The sequence below is a fragment of the Nannospalax galili genome, unplaced genomic scaffold (assembly GCF_000622305.1).
Source record: "Nannospalax galili isolate Female #2095 unplaced genomic scaffold, S.galili_v1.0 scaffold250, whole genome shotgun sequence".
NCBI lineage: Eukaryota > Metazoa > Chordata > Mammalia > Rodentia > Spalacidae > Nannospalax > Nannospalax galili.
Genome location: NW_008328329.1, coordinates 430,021 through 446,612, shown reverse-complemented (window position 1 = coordinate 446,612; position 16,592 = coordinate 430,021). Strand labels below are relative to the sequence as shown.

The following is a 16,592-nucleotide window of genomic DNA, read 5'->3' as shown; positions in this document are numbered from 1 at the left end:
GATTGCAAAGGGTGTGCATCCTGTCCTTGGAGTAGAGTGACCATCAAGCGTTCATTAGAGCCCGCTGATGGATGGCACTGTTGAGTTCTTCATATTTGCTGGTTTTCTGTTTAGTGATGTTGAAAGGTCCCACTGTGATGGCCGATCTGTGTCTTTCTCTTTTAGTGCTGTGTCTGCCGCACATATTTTGTTGTTATGTTGTTTGGCACATAGATATGTAGGACTGCTGTGTCTCTGTCACTCTGAATCTCACTTCTTAAGATTCATGTACCTGATGCTAATACAGCTGGCTGGTGCCTTCAAGGCTTGAATGATGTATCTTATCCACGTGCTTCTTCTCAGTGTTCTATCTCATCATATTTGATGTTTTACGCCGTGAACATGTAGTTGAGCATTTAAATATTTTTCATTGGCGTATTTTAGAGCATTGATATTTAATATTATTACTGACACAGTAAGCATAAACGTCTCTCCCTTCCTCCTTTCCCTCCTCCCTTCCTCCTTTCCCTCCTCCCTTCCTCTTCCTCCTGCTACTTATTCTTGCAATGCTGCTGTCAAACCCAAGAGCCTTACATACATGCTAAGTAAGTGCCCTGTTACTAAGCTAGACCCCAGCTTGTTTTCTGCGTTTTATTTGTCTGTTTTACTCTGCTTTCCTTGGGTTGCTTTGGCATATTTGGGAATGCATTTATGCTTTTGAAGACCCTTTTCTGTGGCTGCTCCATTATTGTTGCTTGTATATGGTGTATCACACCTTGTTACCATCTTGATTTGCTCCTATTTATGATACCTGACTCTCCTGCTCATGGATGACACAATTGATAAGTATTTCTTCTGCTCGTCCTCAGGAAGATGTGGGTGTTAAGATATGTAACTTCACTCTCAAACATGGGCACAGAAGTAGTGTTTGCCACGTGAGCTGCGTGCGTTCCGTCCTTTCCTGATGCTGTTCCCTTCTTCGGTCACTTCCTTTCAGAGCTGTTCTTAGTGGGTCTTTTGAAATAGGTCTTCCGGTGAAAAGCTCATTTTTCTTTCAGTCCTGAGGATTTTCCCTGGCTACTTTCCTGGATGCCAGAGAGATGGTTCGTTTCTTTCAGCACCTGAAAACATGCTGCTTCCTTTGGCTTCTCTGGATTCTGATGATGAATCCTGTCACTTAAATCGTATTTCCCACGTAGGTAAGGGATAATTTGGGGCACTGTCAAGACTTTTTCCATATAGGCTTTCAGAAATTTCATGATCACGTGTCTTGGAAGATGTGCAGATCTGCCGTGTTTGGGATGTCCCCAGCTTCTTCACTTTTTAGGTCTGTGCTGCCCACATGGAGACACTTTCAGCCCTTGCTTTTGTGAATGGCTTTTCATCCTGTCGTCTTGCTTCTCTCCTTGAGTCTCTTGTAGAATGGATGGTAGACCTTTGGTGATGGCCCCAGAGACTCCAGGGCACTGTTTTATCCGTGTTGTTCTACTGCCTAGTCTCGCAGTTCACTGACTCTTCTTTCCCCTCAGGTCAAAGTATGTCCACGGAACTGCGGTCTGCTTGCTGGATTCTTCAATAATGCTAATTCTATTTGGTTCTCTTTATATCACCCCAGGATTTGCAGAGACTTTCCATTTTCCCTTTTGTCTCTAGTGAGTTCACAACTGAGCACCGAAGCATTTTTGTCACGGTTGCTCCAAGCCTTTGTCCAGCTGTCCTGTGTGTCCTCCCAGGGCTGGGCGGCTCCGCTCTGCTTTCATTTGGCTTGAAATCTTCCTGGGTCTTGGTGGAACCACTGATCTCTACTGGAATCTACTTTTTCATGACCCTGGAGCCCATTTACACCTTGTGCTCTGCCCAGCTGTTTCTGGTACTGCTTTGCAGGGTAGAGTGTGATGCTCCTTTTTCCTAAAGGTAGAGGGAGGAGGTTCAGGCCCTTACTATCTGTTCACACCTGAGAGTGCAGAGGGCTGGGGTTACAGCCCCCAGGTGGTCTTCCCTGTATCATGGGTCACTGCAAGATGTGACTCCCCGACTCAGCCTTCTTCAGTGCTGAGTGTGAGGTGGAGGAGTTCATTGTGGCTCAGGAGAGAGGAGCTGTGGGACTCCCAGGCTGGCTGGTAGGGTGAGATGCTGTGTTTTCCTGGGGTGCCCGTCATTGTTTCACACTCTCTAATCTTGCTGAGATGCCCTTTCCTGGCCTTGCACCAAGAGAGGCAGTTGTCACTGGATATTGTGTCTCCATTCAGGGCATTTCTGGTTTGGCTTCTTTAGATCTATGTCTGAGCATTTAGAGCAAAGGGCCTCGTGCCTCATTGCAGTCTTGTTCTTTAGTCTCCTGCCTCCCTCTACCTTTGACCATCCACATCCAAGATTGCTAGACACAATTAGTGGATGAACAGGAGAAAGTGAGTCTCCCCACCTTCCTACAGATGGGATTGTCTCTCCATCTTCCTGCAGGCGGGCCATCTCCCCACCTTCACAGAAGTTCATAAGGATGATCAGTGTATTTTCTTTTTAACCCAAGAGCACACTTCTCGCTCCTATGAAAGGTTAGCAGCCTTGGCTGGGGTCCAGATCTTCTCCAGAATGCCTGTGTAGATGTCTACACCGGCCAACTATGGTCCTAAAGGCCCTCATTACAGTGCTCAGCATGTACAGTACTTAGGCAATGTTCTCTTTAGATAGAGAATGGTGTGTATGTGTGTGTGTGTGTGTGTGTGTGTGTGTGTGTATGCGCACACACTGGAAGCCAGAGGAAAACCTTGAGTACTCTTCCGCAGGCGCAATCAACGTTGTTTATTGAGACAGAGTCTCTCACTGACCTGGGACTTATGCCTCCTTTCTCTATTTTGGTCTTTTTGAGACAGGGTCTCCCTGTAGCCCCAGCTGTCCTGGAACTCACTATGTAGGCCAGGCTGGCCTTGAACTCATAGAGATCCGCCTGCCTCTGCCTCCTGAGTGCTGGGATTAAAGGTGTGCACCACCATGCCTGGCCCATTTTCTCTTTTTTTTAAATGTGGATTTTGGGGCTCAAACTCAAGTTCTCGTGTTTGCAAGGCAAGCACTTTACCAAATGAGCTACCTCTCCAGTCTGGAAAATGCCACGTTTTAATGAAAGTTTTTTCATGGAAAGTTCCTTTATGCTCTCAATTATCTGTTGCCTCTTAAATATTAATAGTGAGACCCTTCTTAGGGAATGACATGCTTAAGGTATGCTTGTTTTCTAAACCCAGAAATCTAGCTATTGTGTTAACATTGCAAAGCTGTTTTCTACTGAGAACACTCCTCAGACTGGACTTGGAGGACTTGGAAGCACCTCTCAGACGGCTTGCTTTTCTGTTACCTTCATTACCAAGTGCCTGGCTGAGTGATGGGCAGTTCTCCCTTCAGTGAGTTACCTTCCATAGAGAGCGCCTCTCCAGAAGCTGGGGCTCCTCTGAAGGAGCTGGGGCCCAGGCCAGAGTCATCCCGTTAATTTCACCACTGGGCCTCCTGGGGCTGAGGAATGTGAATGTGCCAGCCGTTCGATCCCTGCCATCTGTAACTTTTAACAGTTCACTTTTGCATTTGAAAAAAAATATTTGAGTGTGTCCATGAAAACCTTTTATATCTACTGAGCATGTCTTCTAATTCTATCCACAATGTGTGATCTGGATTTCTTTCACACACACACAAGTACACACATGCCTACCATGTACACACATGCATGAGCTTACACACATGAACATACTCACATGTACACACATCCCCCCCACCACACACATAAAGCTGTCCTGATTGGAAGGTTTTATAACATATTTTTGTACAGGGCATAAAAATATACCTCTGTAATTATGTGATACTTAGTGATTAGATAATTATGGATAATTGCATGGGGTAGCTCTAAGCACGAAAGTGTTACCATAAGATCTAAAACGTACAAATTGCATAATAATTATTCTTAGGAGCTATTTGGTAATTCCAAGCATAATTATCATGTGATCCACAGTGCATGTAATTAATGTGCAATCACGTGGATTCTGCCTTCATAACTGCTTTGTCCTTGTTATAAAGCTCTTTGTCACAACATTTGGGTGTAAATATAATGTAATTGGGTCTGAGATACAGTACATTAAGCTCATCGTAATTGCTTCTCAAGAACGTACCCCTGTACAGCCAAATGCTGGGCTCTCAGGTAGGATGGACTAGAGAGAACAGTTGCTCAGATGAGGCAGTGAGCAGGCAGTATGGCAGGTATGCTGGGCCAGTACATGGACGTTGCTGATGGGTCCAGTCTTTGCTGTAGTTGAACCTTCCCAGGTAAACAAGTTTCCATCATCTGCATTGGACTGAGGTCACATTTGGTTTGGGCTTTCTCTGCCTCCTGGCTATAGCCAGCACCCACTGTGCCCATTTTTAAAACAATGGACCAAAGTGCTGATTGTCATTTGGGTCTAAAAGTATCACCAATGTGAGGGAAGCGTCTGTGAGTGTGAGGGGTTCATTTGGAATCCACGCCTCAGGTTTTGCTCCTTCTCCCCCAGGTTTTACATGGCAGGATGACTATACCCAGCACGTGATGGCTCAGGAGCTTGCAAACCTCCCCAAGACCTACCCATGGCATCCAGAAGCTTCCAGCCCAGCCAGGTATGTGTGGGCATGACTTGCTTCTCTTTGCTCCCCAGCACCTCCTCCCTGGCTCTTGCAATCTTTCTGCCCCTCCTTCCATGATGGTCCCTGAGCCTTGGGTGGGTGAAGTTTAATAAAGGAGTCCTGTCCAAGGACCCTCATTCAGCAGACTCTTTTTGGGGTAAAGAAGGGGACACCAACGAATCTCTTAGCCACCATCTTTTTGATGCAGATGCTGCAGGGTGTTGAAAAGTCCATGGGGAAGAGGGTGCTCCCTCTGCTGTACCCTAGTCCCTGGGAAAGATGCAGTAGAGTAATCCCACAATGTGGTACACTGGGCCTGAGAGGAATGCCATGGGTCCTTCCTCTCTTGTCTATGACACCCTCAGAAAAGCCCTTTACCTTCAGAGCTTTGCTGTAACACAGAGAGGTCCAGAACTCTGGCATCTCATTAGGGAATTATGCTCACTATAGTATAAAGAGCACAGCTACACCATGAAAGCCCAGCAGCTCATACCAAGCAAACATTGCCCTCCATTAGCGCATTCTGCCAATTATGAGGTGACAACGAGGCCTCCCACTTCCCGTAGGCCAGAAAACGGAAAGGGAAGTTGAAATTGCCCAGAAGAAAAGTCATTGTAAGAAAGAGTCTGGAAAGGTGTGTTAGATTTTCAGTTATTAGAGCGTGGATGCGATTCCTCCCAACGGTTTAGTTTGCCAAATCCATTTTCTTCCCGAGAAAGAGAATATTCTAGAACTGCAGTCTCCAGGCAGAAAAATCCGAGTAATAAAGAAATAGCAGTATCTGTCTTCACATCCATGTACATCTAATGGGCCAGGAACCCATGTCACCACGAAGTACCATTTAAAGTCTAGTAGGACCAAGGGAGCAAGAACAGATGACGAGTAGGCAGCTGTTCACACACAGTGCCCCAGGCAGGACAGAGTGTCTATGCACAGTGTGCCTGAACCATCTGCCTCGAGTCCAGAAGACAGCTCCAGTCAGTCTGTTGTATATGGAAGGTGTTCCTAGAGAACGTGAGATAACACAAAACCTTGCACAAGTGTTTCATCCTGAGCCACCCTGACTTTCCTTTGCAGGTGGAGATATTCAGACCCCACCTGTTGCTCTTTAAGTTATACCTGGTGACCATGGTGATTGTTCCAAATATTCTGTAGCTCTAGTGAGCACAAGGTGGTTGGGAGGCCTGGGAAGGGCACACAACCCAGGGAATAGAGGGTCTGGAAATCCTGACCAGGAGCAGCCTTGAGGAGTTTGGGAGATGGAAGAGAAAGTGACTGCTGATGGTGGGAGGTTCGGCCACCTAGGAGCCACCTAAGTCACGGCCCGTGACACCCCAGAGACTCCTGGGTCTTCTGCCCAAGACAGTGGAGCTGTTTGCCTTTAAGGTCCTATTATGAAAAAACAGTAGTTTGCTTTTATTTTCCTTGTGAGATTCGGAGATGAAACACGTACACAGTGATCAGGTGCCCTGAGTGCAGGTCCTGTGCTTGGGTTCTGCAAAAGCTCCAACCTCCTTAACTAGCCTTGTGTTTCCCCCTTTTTCCCTTCAGCTTGGGAAAGCCAGTGACTTTACTTCTCTGTCTTGAGGGGTGCTTTGTGAGCTGTCTCAGGGATGGTCTGGTATAGACTTTTAAGAGAAACAGGAGCCCTCAGCCCTCCTGGGTTTTCCATTCTTTCTTTGTGGCTAAGAGCAGTCATCCATGTCTAAGGACAGGGGCCTCTGGGAGGAGCCAGACAGATATTCTCTAGACTCTTGGCCACCCTCTGCCCAGGAGACTTGGATTCTTGGTCTATGTATCCAACAGGTACCCTGGCCTTATCATTTCTTGGGTCTGACCACTGGGCTGCTGTCTATCTTCTGGTCCCACCCCCAAGGCACAGACTCTGCTATAGTTCCATCATAAGATCACAGCTCTCTCCCTGTTCCCTCTGGGTTCCAAGAGCTCCTCCCCATAGGGGATTCCCATTAGAGTCTGCTGTGGGCCTGTGGGGCTCCACGGAGTCACTATAGCCCAGACAAGACAATAGCACACAGCCTGTTCCCTGTTCTCAACTCCCTGTTCCCAGCTCCATGGTCCCTTCTCCCAGCTCTGATTCCTTTTCCTGCCCCGTGCATCCTGCATCCCACTCTGCATCACAGTCATCTATCAATTACAAATTTCTCATTTTTTCTTCAAAGTCACTGAGAAGCTTTGTCATTGAAATGATCTATCCTCTTAAATATTTTTAAATGATCTTTGCATTTAAGTTTCAGAATTTTCATTGTCTTCCAAGACTTTGGGGGTGTTTGTGTCTTCCAAGAAAGCTAATGCTTATAGAGATTTCCAAGTTGTTAATTGAGTGCCCATGTGCTGTGCTGTCCTATCAGAATGAAGAAAGGATTCCTTTGTATGTGCAGAAAATACTGTTGATTAAAAAAAGTATTTTATTACTTTTATTTTGATGTATACGAGTATATTGCCTGCATGTGTGTAAGTGCACCCATGTTGTGCAAAGTCCATGGAGGTCAGAAGAGGGTGTCAGATCCCCTGGAACTGGAGTTATAGATGGTTGTTAGCCACCATGTGGGTGCTTGGAATTGAACCCAGGTCCTCTGCCAAGGACAGCCAGTGCTCTTAACCTCTGAGCCATCTCTCCAGGCCCACCATTTATGTTTTAAATTCAAGTTTTTTTCAACTACTTAGCATAATTTCGACAAACTGTTTCTTAGATTTTCTTCTTTCTGTTATCTTTAGACTTACTGTTTTTGTTTTTGAGACAGGGTCTTCCTGTAGCCGTAGCTGGTCTGGAACTCCTTTGTAGACCATGCTGGCCTCCATCTCACAGAGATCTGCCTGCTTCTACCTCCTGAGAACTGGGATTAAAAGCATGCTCCACCAGCCCCAGCTTAGATTTACTGTCTTTAACTCAACTTTTTGAGTTGAAGGTTTTGTTTACATTGTGTCTGAGTGTAGTTTTAGTGTTGCTGTCTTCATGACAGATCCTCCCTAACTTTTCCTGTAAATGCCTGCGCTGAGCACGTGTGCACCCTTCTATCAAATTTCTGTGCTGTGGCATTTTAGTGAAGCATTTGACTTGTACTTTTTAGAAATTTCGAGCTGTTCTTTATGGTCTTCTTGGTGTAATACTACTTGTAATTTTTAAAAATTACATTTATTTTAAATTTGGTGTGCTTATGGTATACATGTGTGCCACAGAGCATGTGTGGAGGACAGAGGACAACTTTTGAGTCAGTTCTCTCCTTCTACTGTGAATATCCCAGGACTGAGCTCAGGTCGTTGGGCTTAGCAGCAAGGATCTTTACTGCTGAGCCATCTTGCCAGCCCCTACTTTATTTTTAATATTTGTAGCCACTATTTACAGGATACAGACTTATCTATCTAGTTTACAATTTTATATAGAATGTGCTATGCATCTATTTACAAATATAAATACTTGAGAGTAGTATATCCTTGTGTATATTTTTTGGCTTACTGAAATTTCGCAGGTAAATTTCCTTTGTTGTGGTCCCTCGCACTTTACCAGGGTCGCGCTCTGGGCTGTCAAGGCTGAGGCACACCCGTCTGGATGCTCGCAGTTGTGGCTGTCCTGAGACCAGAGCTTTGTCCTCCGTGCTTCTGCCTGGACTCTGCCTTCCACCTCAGGATGCTGCTGCTGTTTCCACAGCCTGATGAATCCACAGCCTCCTTTAAAATCCGACCTTTGGCCACTTTGTTTGAAGTGTTAGTTTCATAACCAACACCCAGTGGCTTCTGGGACGCCTGAGGGAGCCCAGTAGGGAGTCCACACCAGGCCCTCCTTTCTGTCCTCTGTGAGCTGTGATTTGCTTGCACTTGTCTTCAGTATTTTTATTTTTTTTTCTCTTTTTGAGACAGGGTCTCCCTGCAGCCCCAGCTGTCCTGGAACTCACTATGTAGACCAGGCTGGCCTTGAACTCACACAGATCCGCCTGCCTCTGCCTCCTGAGTGCTGGGACTAAAGGCGTGCACCACCACGCCCGGCTGTCTTCAGTATTTTTAATAACTATGTGCCCAATTTTAAATTCATTTATAGCCACCATCTGAGGTTTCCAAGCAGCTTACTTATTAATTCATTATTAATGAAAGGAATCCATACGTTCCAACTCCCCCTGCAGAGGAAGGAGGCCTGGCTATGCGTTCATCTTCCCTTCCTCCCCCGGATCCTTCCTCCTTGTTCTGACCAGCTTGCCCCTCCCCCAGCAGCCAGCTCATGTCATTCACAAGGCAGATGTTGGATCAACAGTTGTTGAATAACTGAAAGAAGGGAAGGGTGAGGGACCTGATGGTATGTCTGAATGAGGAGGTGGGTGACAACACTGAACAAGAGCCCTGCCTGGCTTTCCTCATTTCACACGGGTTCAGCCAATACCCACAGCCAGTACTGAAAGAGTGGAGTTCTTCAGACATATCCTTGATCTAGAGAGACAGGGCAACTTGCCCCAAACCAGCAATTCATTCAAAGTAAAGTTGGGGCTGGACATTTGGGGGATGAGAGGCTGAGGCAGGAAGATGGATCAAAGTCTCCCTGGGCTACAGAGCAAGATTCCGTCTCAAAATGAAGAAAGATCGAGTGTAGTTCAGCGGTAGAATGCTTGCCTACTATGTGCAAGGCCTGGGTTCCATTCATAGAAGAGAGGGAGAGAGAGAGGGAAATAAGGAGGGAGAGGGAGGGTGGGGGGAAGGGGAGGGAGCAAGGAAGAGAGACAGAGAGAGGTGTTTGGTCTTTGAGGACCCCACCTGGTCATTGGGCTGAGGGAGCGGCAGCCCTGCTGGTGGCACCTGCCGCTTCTCTTCCTCCCTTGCTTTGGTCAGAGAAGTCCATGTGATCAGCCAAGTTCAACAGTCATGCTGGGACCAGCACAGGGTGTGCCAGATACGCTGCGAGGAGCAGAGTGGGCACACGCAGGGTCACTGAGGACCAAGAGTGAGCTGTCTGTGCCCTACCTTGGCTGCCTTCCCTCCTACAAAGTGCGTGGCAACCTCAGGTATCACATGTGTGAGGGCTGAAAGTGCAGTACGTTCGTGGCAGGGAGAGAATGGCGAAGTCCTGGTGTGAGATGTGTTTCACCTTTTAGAAGTAGAAAACATTCCCATAAATCATTGACCCCTTGAAGTGAGGTGACCCAGCAAAAGTCTGAATGCTGATTGCTGCAACATGGCACTGTGTGACGACAGCCTATCACCATGACATATTGCAGGCTCACAAGTAAGGCTCTATGCACAGAGGGGACACAGAAAAGACAAATAAGACCATTTATAGGCACATTTATGAGCTGGCTCAGTTGCATTGATTATCAATTAGGGAGAGAAATAGACAAAATGGTAGAGGAGTAAACTGACCAGTTAAATTATACTCTAGTAACACAGAAAATGAAATTTCATCCATTAAAAAGTAGTCAGGGAAACAAACTGTGATTTGAGATGCAGAGAGCTCTAAGCTACCACATAAATCAGGTGCCTGCCCTACCTGGACCAGACACTGGAGACAAAGCAGGGCAGTTTTTGTTCTTGAGATTCTCAGCACTGTATCTGGAAGCTGGCCGGGAACTCAGGGTTATCAACCTGCCTCAGCCGCTCCAGTGCTGGAATTACAGGCATTTGGCACTACATCTAGAGTCAGGGTGTGTGTATCACCTAAGGTAACACAGTGGGAAGATTTTTGGTGAATCTCAGCTTTAGAAGACTTCTGAGGAGCACATGTGAATCAGCTGCCATTTCAGCACACAGCACACACTGCTCAGACCAGGGCTACTGGTCTCTCCCTCCCCTTGTCCGTCCCTGGTATTTGGAGCCCGATCTGTGGTCTCTGGGTATCACAAAGGTCCTACTTTTATATGCCCCTCCCCTGCCATCCCAACCTCTAGTGACCATGACTCAATTCTCCATTTATATTGGCCGTGTTTTATCGTGTATATGAGAAATGACACATAGGGTTTTGCTTTTATTTTTCAGTGTCTGACTTATTTCATTTGACATGTTCCCCAGTTCCATCCATTGTGCTGCAAACAACAGGATTTCATTCATTATGGCCAATGACACTTCACTGTCTGTGTTCTACAATCTATCCATTATAGACATTTAGACTCATCTCCAAGCATGGCTATTGTGGAAAAGCATCAGCATGTGAGCCTTTCTTTAACATGCTAGTTTGCCGGTTCCACTTCCTGTGTATGAAGAGGTAGGATGACCAGGTCTGATGGCAGACCTACTTACAGGGTTCCGAGGACCCTGTTCTCCTTAAAGGTCACGTGCATTTACAGTCTCACCAGCAGTGTGTGAGGGGAGAGGTCCCCTTCCTGCATCCTGGTCAGCACTTGGTTCTGTCTCTTTGGCAAGAGTCATTCTAATGGGTGAGATGGTATCTCACTGTGGTGTTTGCATCTATGCAGGTATTGCACACAGAGGTAGTGGCTTGTCCTTCTTCCCTCCCTCCATCCCTCCCTCCCTTCCTCTCTCCCTCTCTCCCTCCCTTCCTCCCTCCCTCCATCCCTCCCTCCCTTCCTTCCTTCCTCTCTCCCTCCCTTCCTCCCTCCCTTCCCTTTCCCCTCCCCTCCCTTCCCCTTCTCGTTCCCTCCTCCTCCTAACTTTCCCTTTTCCCCTAACCTAGTCTCATCCTGCCCAGTAACACCTGAGGTCACAGCACTATCATGTCCACAACATTCCTCCCTCTATTTCCCTGCTCCTCTTTTCTTCCTGTTTTCTCTCTCTTCTTCTTCTTCCCCTCCCCCCTTCTCTCCAGAGTCTTTCTTTTTAGCTCAGGCTGGCCTTGACCTTCTGATCCTCCTGCCTCCCCACCCCCACCCCCACCACCCACAGTGACTCATTCTTGAAAACCAGGCACATGACATGGAGATATTGGCTGGAATCTGACTTCAGGGGGTGGTGATTTATGAGTTATATCCTTACACCCAGCAAAAGCCCCAGTACATTTCCTAAAGTGTGTCTAGGCCATGGTACAGACTCAAGCATGGCATTGAGTGGTTATATTGGATAAAACACTGCTTCCCTTGTCGGGACTCAGGTTTGCTTTGCTTAACAGGGGACCTGCTGGCTTTGGGGCAGAGGGTCTGATCGGTGACAGAGTCACAAACTCTGGGACCTGTGTCTTCCCTCTGTTAGTTGGCGCCAGAAGGATTCTTAAACTTTTTCACAAGGTTATCAATGTCCATCCAATAATTTATTGGCCACAATGTTTTCTTTCTTAGAGCTAAAAGCATGGTGAACTTTTAGCTTTTAGCTCAAGAGTAAACCTTTAACCTGGCCTAATCTCTTAGCCAGGGATAGCTGAGTTATTTGTTCAGGACAAGGAGATGAGCTAAGGGTTGTTGACCAAGACGCTTTCCCACAGAGCAGGGAGCCTGCACTTTTATGACCAGGCCACTTCCTCCTGCCAGCCTAACAGTGTTCTGCAGGCCAGGGATTATCAGAGCCACTTCCCTTTAGCAGAGAATGCAGCCTGGACCTATAAGTTTTAGGCTCACCTCACCCTAGGGCCTGGCATCCTGGTTTCCTACATTCCCTAGCCTAGTGCAGTGGGTTCCAGGAAATCCAAAATTTGAAACATTTTTTGAGCAGGACTGTGGCATATACAGGAAGTTCCACACCTTACTAGTCGTAGAGGTCACCAAATAACATAATAGAACCATTACCACCAGGAGTCAGGGTCATTAAATGACTTCACAGAATCATCATTGTCAGGACACAGGAATCTTTACCATCTCTGTCATGATTCAGGAATCACCAAGTAACCTCATGGTACCATCACCATTGAGATGTAAGGATCATCAGATGACCTCATCACCATCAGGGGTGCAGGACCACCTAAATGACCTCATGGAAACATTACTGTCAGCAGGCAGAGTTCACCAAATATGCTTATAAAATGACCTTTAGACTCTGTGTCTAATGTAAAACACAAATGTTTTGTGTTTAGACTTGTACCCAGCCCCCACAATATCTCACTGTCTATGCAGATATACTTCAAATCCAGAAATCTCCAAATCTCAAAGCATTTGGGGTAAGGACTGGTTAGATGCTGTGTGTGTTTTATATAAAAATACCAGCCAAGAAGGCTCCATGATGGAAAAGAACTGCATTCTATGAAACCTGGCACTGAAAACCAAGAAAATGTTACTGAGGACAAATGTTCGGAGGGACTCACTTGCATAGCAATCGTCTGTGTGCTCTCACTTTGGAACATGCATGTGCCACTCACATACAGATGGTGGGGTCACCATGTGATTGGCCACAGTCATACTTCTTGGCCTAGACAGAGCTGTTTCTGTCATTAGGCTAGAACATGGACAGACCAGGCGGTATTACAAAGATATTTCCCCCAGTGCTAAGAAAGCCGGTGGCAACAGACACTAAGCCAAAGTGAGCAAGGCACTCGCAGCTCCCTGACCTATGGTTCTCATCTGTGCTTTTCTAAAGGCTGTGGGTGGGAACAGATTGGTGAGATCTATGGATCTGTACACTGTGGAGAAAGCGGTTCCATCTGACCAGTCTGAAGCCCAGTCCCTGCATTACTGGTCTCAGGTCCCATGGCTTATACAGGAAAAATGCTCTGCTGAGACCATCAGAGCAATAACACTTAGGCCAGTGGGGGCCCAGACTCAAGCCCAGCAAGATCTTGACCATCTGGGAGGCCCTGTGGTGGCTAGAGCAATGTCCATCTTGCTGTCTGGTGAGTGAGCATGGCATCTCTAACCGAAAAGCAAGTGTTCCGTGGTCTCATACGTATTGTGATGATGGCCTCAGAAGTCCAACCCTCCCAGTGAAGGCTTGCTGCATCTTCACAGATGGTTGGCTTGAGAAGATGAGCTGCTGAGGCCTGGGATGTATGTTCCCAAACCAGGCTATAGCCCTGGGGATGGGCAGACCCCCTGGGGAGGCTGCTCTGAAGGGGACACCACTGGGTCAACAGCATCCCTAGGGGCTTTGGGTTGTTTTATTCAGATAGATTTCCATTCTGTCAAGTAACAGATTGCAAATATAAAATCTGACAAGTTTTGATCAGTGTTAGTATCTGAGTACCAGTCATATTAGTCAATAAACATAATGTTTCCATCACCAAAAATGAGACCCTCATTCTGGTGTGGATGCCAAATTTGTTTATGAATGGATTTCCTGTAATCCTAAAAATGCAGATGGTGGGACTGGAGAGATGGCTCAGCAATTAAGAACCCTGGCTGTTCTTGCAGAAGACCCAGGTCTGAATCTCAGCACCCACACAGCAGCTAAAAACTGTATACAACTCAACTTTGTTACATCTCTAGAGAAACAAATTTTTTTGTGTGCTAAATATGAATCCTTATATTGACAGACCAGTGTACCGTACACCACTCATTAAAGAAGCTTCTTTTTGCAACAGATGGAGACTATTACAGAGTTCCACAACTGGTAACACACAGAGAATAAGTGTCTGTGAGATGTTCATCCCTAAATGACACATCTACAACGGAACCTCTACACCTAATGTTCGCAGAATGTTGTAGTAGAGCGGGTAGATACCATAGCATCTCTCAAATCTCACTGGCTATTCTTTCAACTGTCCATATCTCTAGTTCCAGGGGAACCGATGGCCTCTTCTGTCCCCCGCAACCATTGCACAACACACACAGGTGCACTTACCTGCAGGCAATACATGCATACACATAAAATAAAAATAATAAATAAAAATTTTTTAAATGGAGATAGCATTCAGTAGGTCATGCCTAAGGTCAGTGATACATGTATTCTTTGTAAATATGAATAATATCTACTGTGTAGAGAACTCTCCATCTATCCATTGACCTGCGATGGATGTTGGTCATGTCCTGTTTGAGACTATGAATAACTAAACTTTGCTTCTGTGTCTGGTCAATAAAGAGTGACAGGGACATCTTCCTCTCCCACCTGAAGCAAACAGACCAGAGGACACCAGGGACTTTGGTCCTTAGACACCAGGAACAAAACAAAAACAGTGGCCAGTGAGTCAGAAAACAAAGAATCTTCTGATGACACCAGGTTACCACCCAGAAGGGTAGGGTAACGACAGGGGTGAGGGTCTGGGTGCTTGCCAGAGTTGAAGAAACTGAGACATTCAGCATTGCAGATTGGCATGTCAGCCAGGGCTGCACAAGGGCATCCTTGGAGATGCATACAGTCACTGTGAGCACTGAGTACCAATCATGGCTTGCTGAGGGGTCGGTGCGAAGCCCAGCTCTGGACACACTGACCTTCCTACGATGCATACAGTACCATCCTCATGAGAAGACCATCATCTGAGATCACCCAACAGACCTCACAGGAGGATCTGTCAGGGTAGAGGGGCATGAGATGAATGCAAACTGGGTGTGGTAATCTCAGCACTAGAGAGACTGAGGCAGGAGGATCATGAATTCAAAGGCAATCTGGACTACATAGTGAGACCCTGTAAAAGCAACAATGAAAAAGCTTACAGAAATCCAAGAATCTCTGTTGCCTAAGAAGGAAAGGTTTGCAGTGTGCAGAGCTAGCGGCCGAGTTCAGACGGAATGACCCAGATGTAAGAGGAAGGAGGCAAGGAGAGTTCAGATGGGGCCAACAGTGGTTAGACGTGTGGAATGTCCTAGAGAACCTGGAGACATGGCAGTAGGGAGACAGAGCAGAGATAATTAACAGAGTCATCACCAACGAGTCTAGAGACACATAGGGGCCAAATGTGCATGTAAGCAGAGCCCCAGAAGAAGAAAAGACAATTGCAGAAGTAAAGACCAAAACTGTTTCCACATGGTAAAAATGATAAACGCAGAGACCCAAGAAACCGGATGACCCCCAAGGAAGACGAACATACAGTCAAGAGACATCATGAACAAATGGCTCAAAACCCAGTGAGCGTGCGAGAAGAAGGATGAACAGCATCAAGGAGGAAAGGAGGTGGTTTGGGCAGCGACGGATGGGTGGTTCTGGGCAGTAATCCATACCAAAGGTGAGAAAAAGCCTAGGGAAAGAAGAAAACCAACCCAGAATCCCACATCCATGAAGCATCTTTCAAATGCAAAAGTGAACCTAAGCCTTCCTCAGGGATCCAGGAGTTCACACCTCTGGGTGTATCTGCTTCAGGAACTGTGGCTATACAGTGCTCCGGCTCCACACCTCTGGGTGTATCTGCTTCAGGAACTGTGGCTATACAGTGCTCCGGCTCCACACCTCTGGGTGTATCTGCTTCATCTGAGGCCCAAGTGATGCTGTCCGGCTCCACACCTCTGGGTATATCTGCTTCATCTGAGGCCCAAGTGATGCTGCCTCCTTGCCCAGCCAGCATTTGCCAGAAAAAGCTGAGTGGGCCAGGAGGGTTCAGTTCTGTAGGAGGTTAGCCTGTGCTTCTGCCTCAGGAAAGGAGTGGCCTGCAGCTGGCAGCAGACTCCCCTAAGGTGGAGGGAGAAGGGTCTGGCAGGTCCTGCCTCCTGTCTGCTGGGGTCATGGTAGAGGACAGAGTCAGGAGACTTCTGGGGGCTTGGGGTTCAGCTGTGGGACTACCAGAGGTCGGAGGCTGGCTAACATGGTATATTTGGGAGGGTTTCTGAAGGCAATAGGATGTGGGCAGCCAGAGCTGGGCAGAAAGAGGCCCATAGTGGCTCTGAGGATCCTATTTGACTAGACAGAAACAAGGCACTTAATAAATTGAAAAGCATGAAAGTGATTAGAATTTACAGCCTTTGGTTACCCAGTCATTAGACTCAGTCTGCCTGTGAAGTCTTTGAATCTTATTAGCAGTGTGGTTTATGGACATGGTTTTAAGTCTGGCTGGAAGATAAGTCTGCTTGAGTCTCCTTCCTCTGTCAGGAGGCATCTTTGAGCCCTGGTGGAACAGGCAGTGAACACTGATGTGGAGGCCGAGCCAGGACTGGGCTGTTCCGTGCAGCTAGCCTGCCCTCCTTGTCCACACTTTGAGGCCGGTGGGGCAGGTGGAGCCCTTCCTGGAGGGATCTGGG

General features: G+C 47.0%; 1 protein-coding gene across 1 annotated transcript in view; it reads left to right on the top strand.

The window, feature by feature from the left end:
- The first annotated feature begins 4,501 nt into the window (after positions 1-4,501).
- Positions 4,502-16,592, top strand: part of LOC103745349 (receptor-type tyrosine-protein phosphatase N2) — a 92,953-nt gene continuing 80,862 nt past the window's right edge. Inside the window, exon 1 of the mRNA XM_008823181.2 lies at positions 4,502-4,608. Within this exon, the coding sequence (XP_008821403.1) occupies positions 4,579-4,608 (30 nt within the window). The 5' untranslated portion in view covers positions 4,502-4,578. The remainder of the gene's footprint in view (positions 4,609-16,592) is intronic.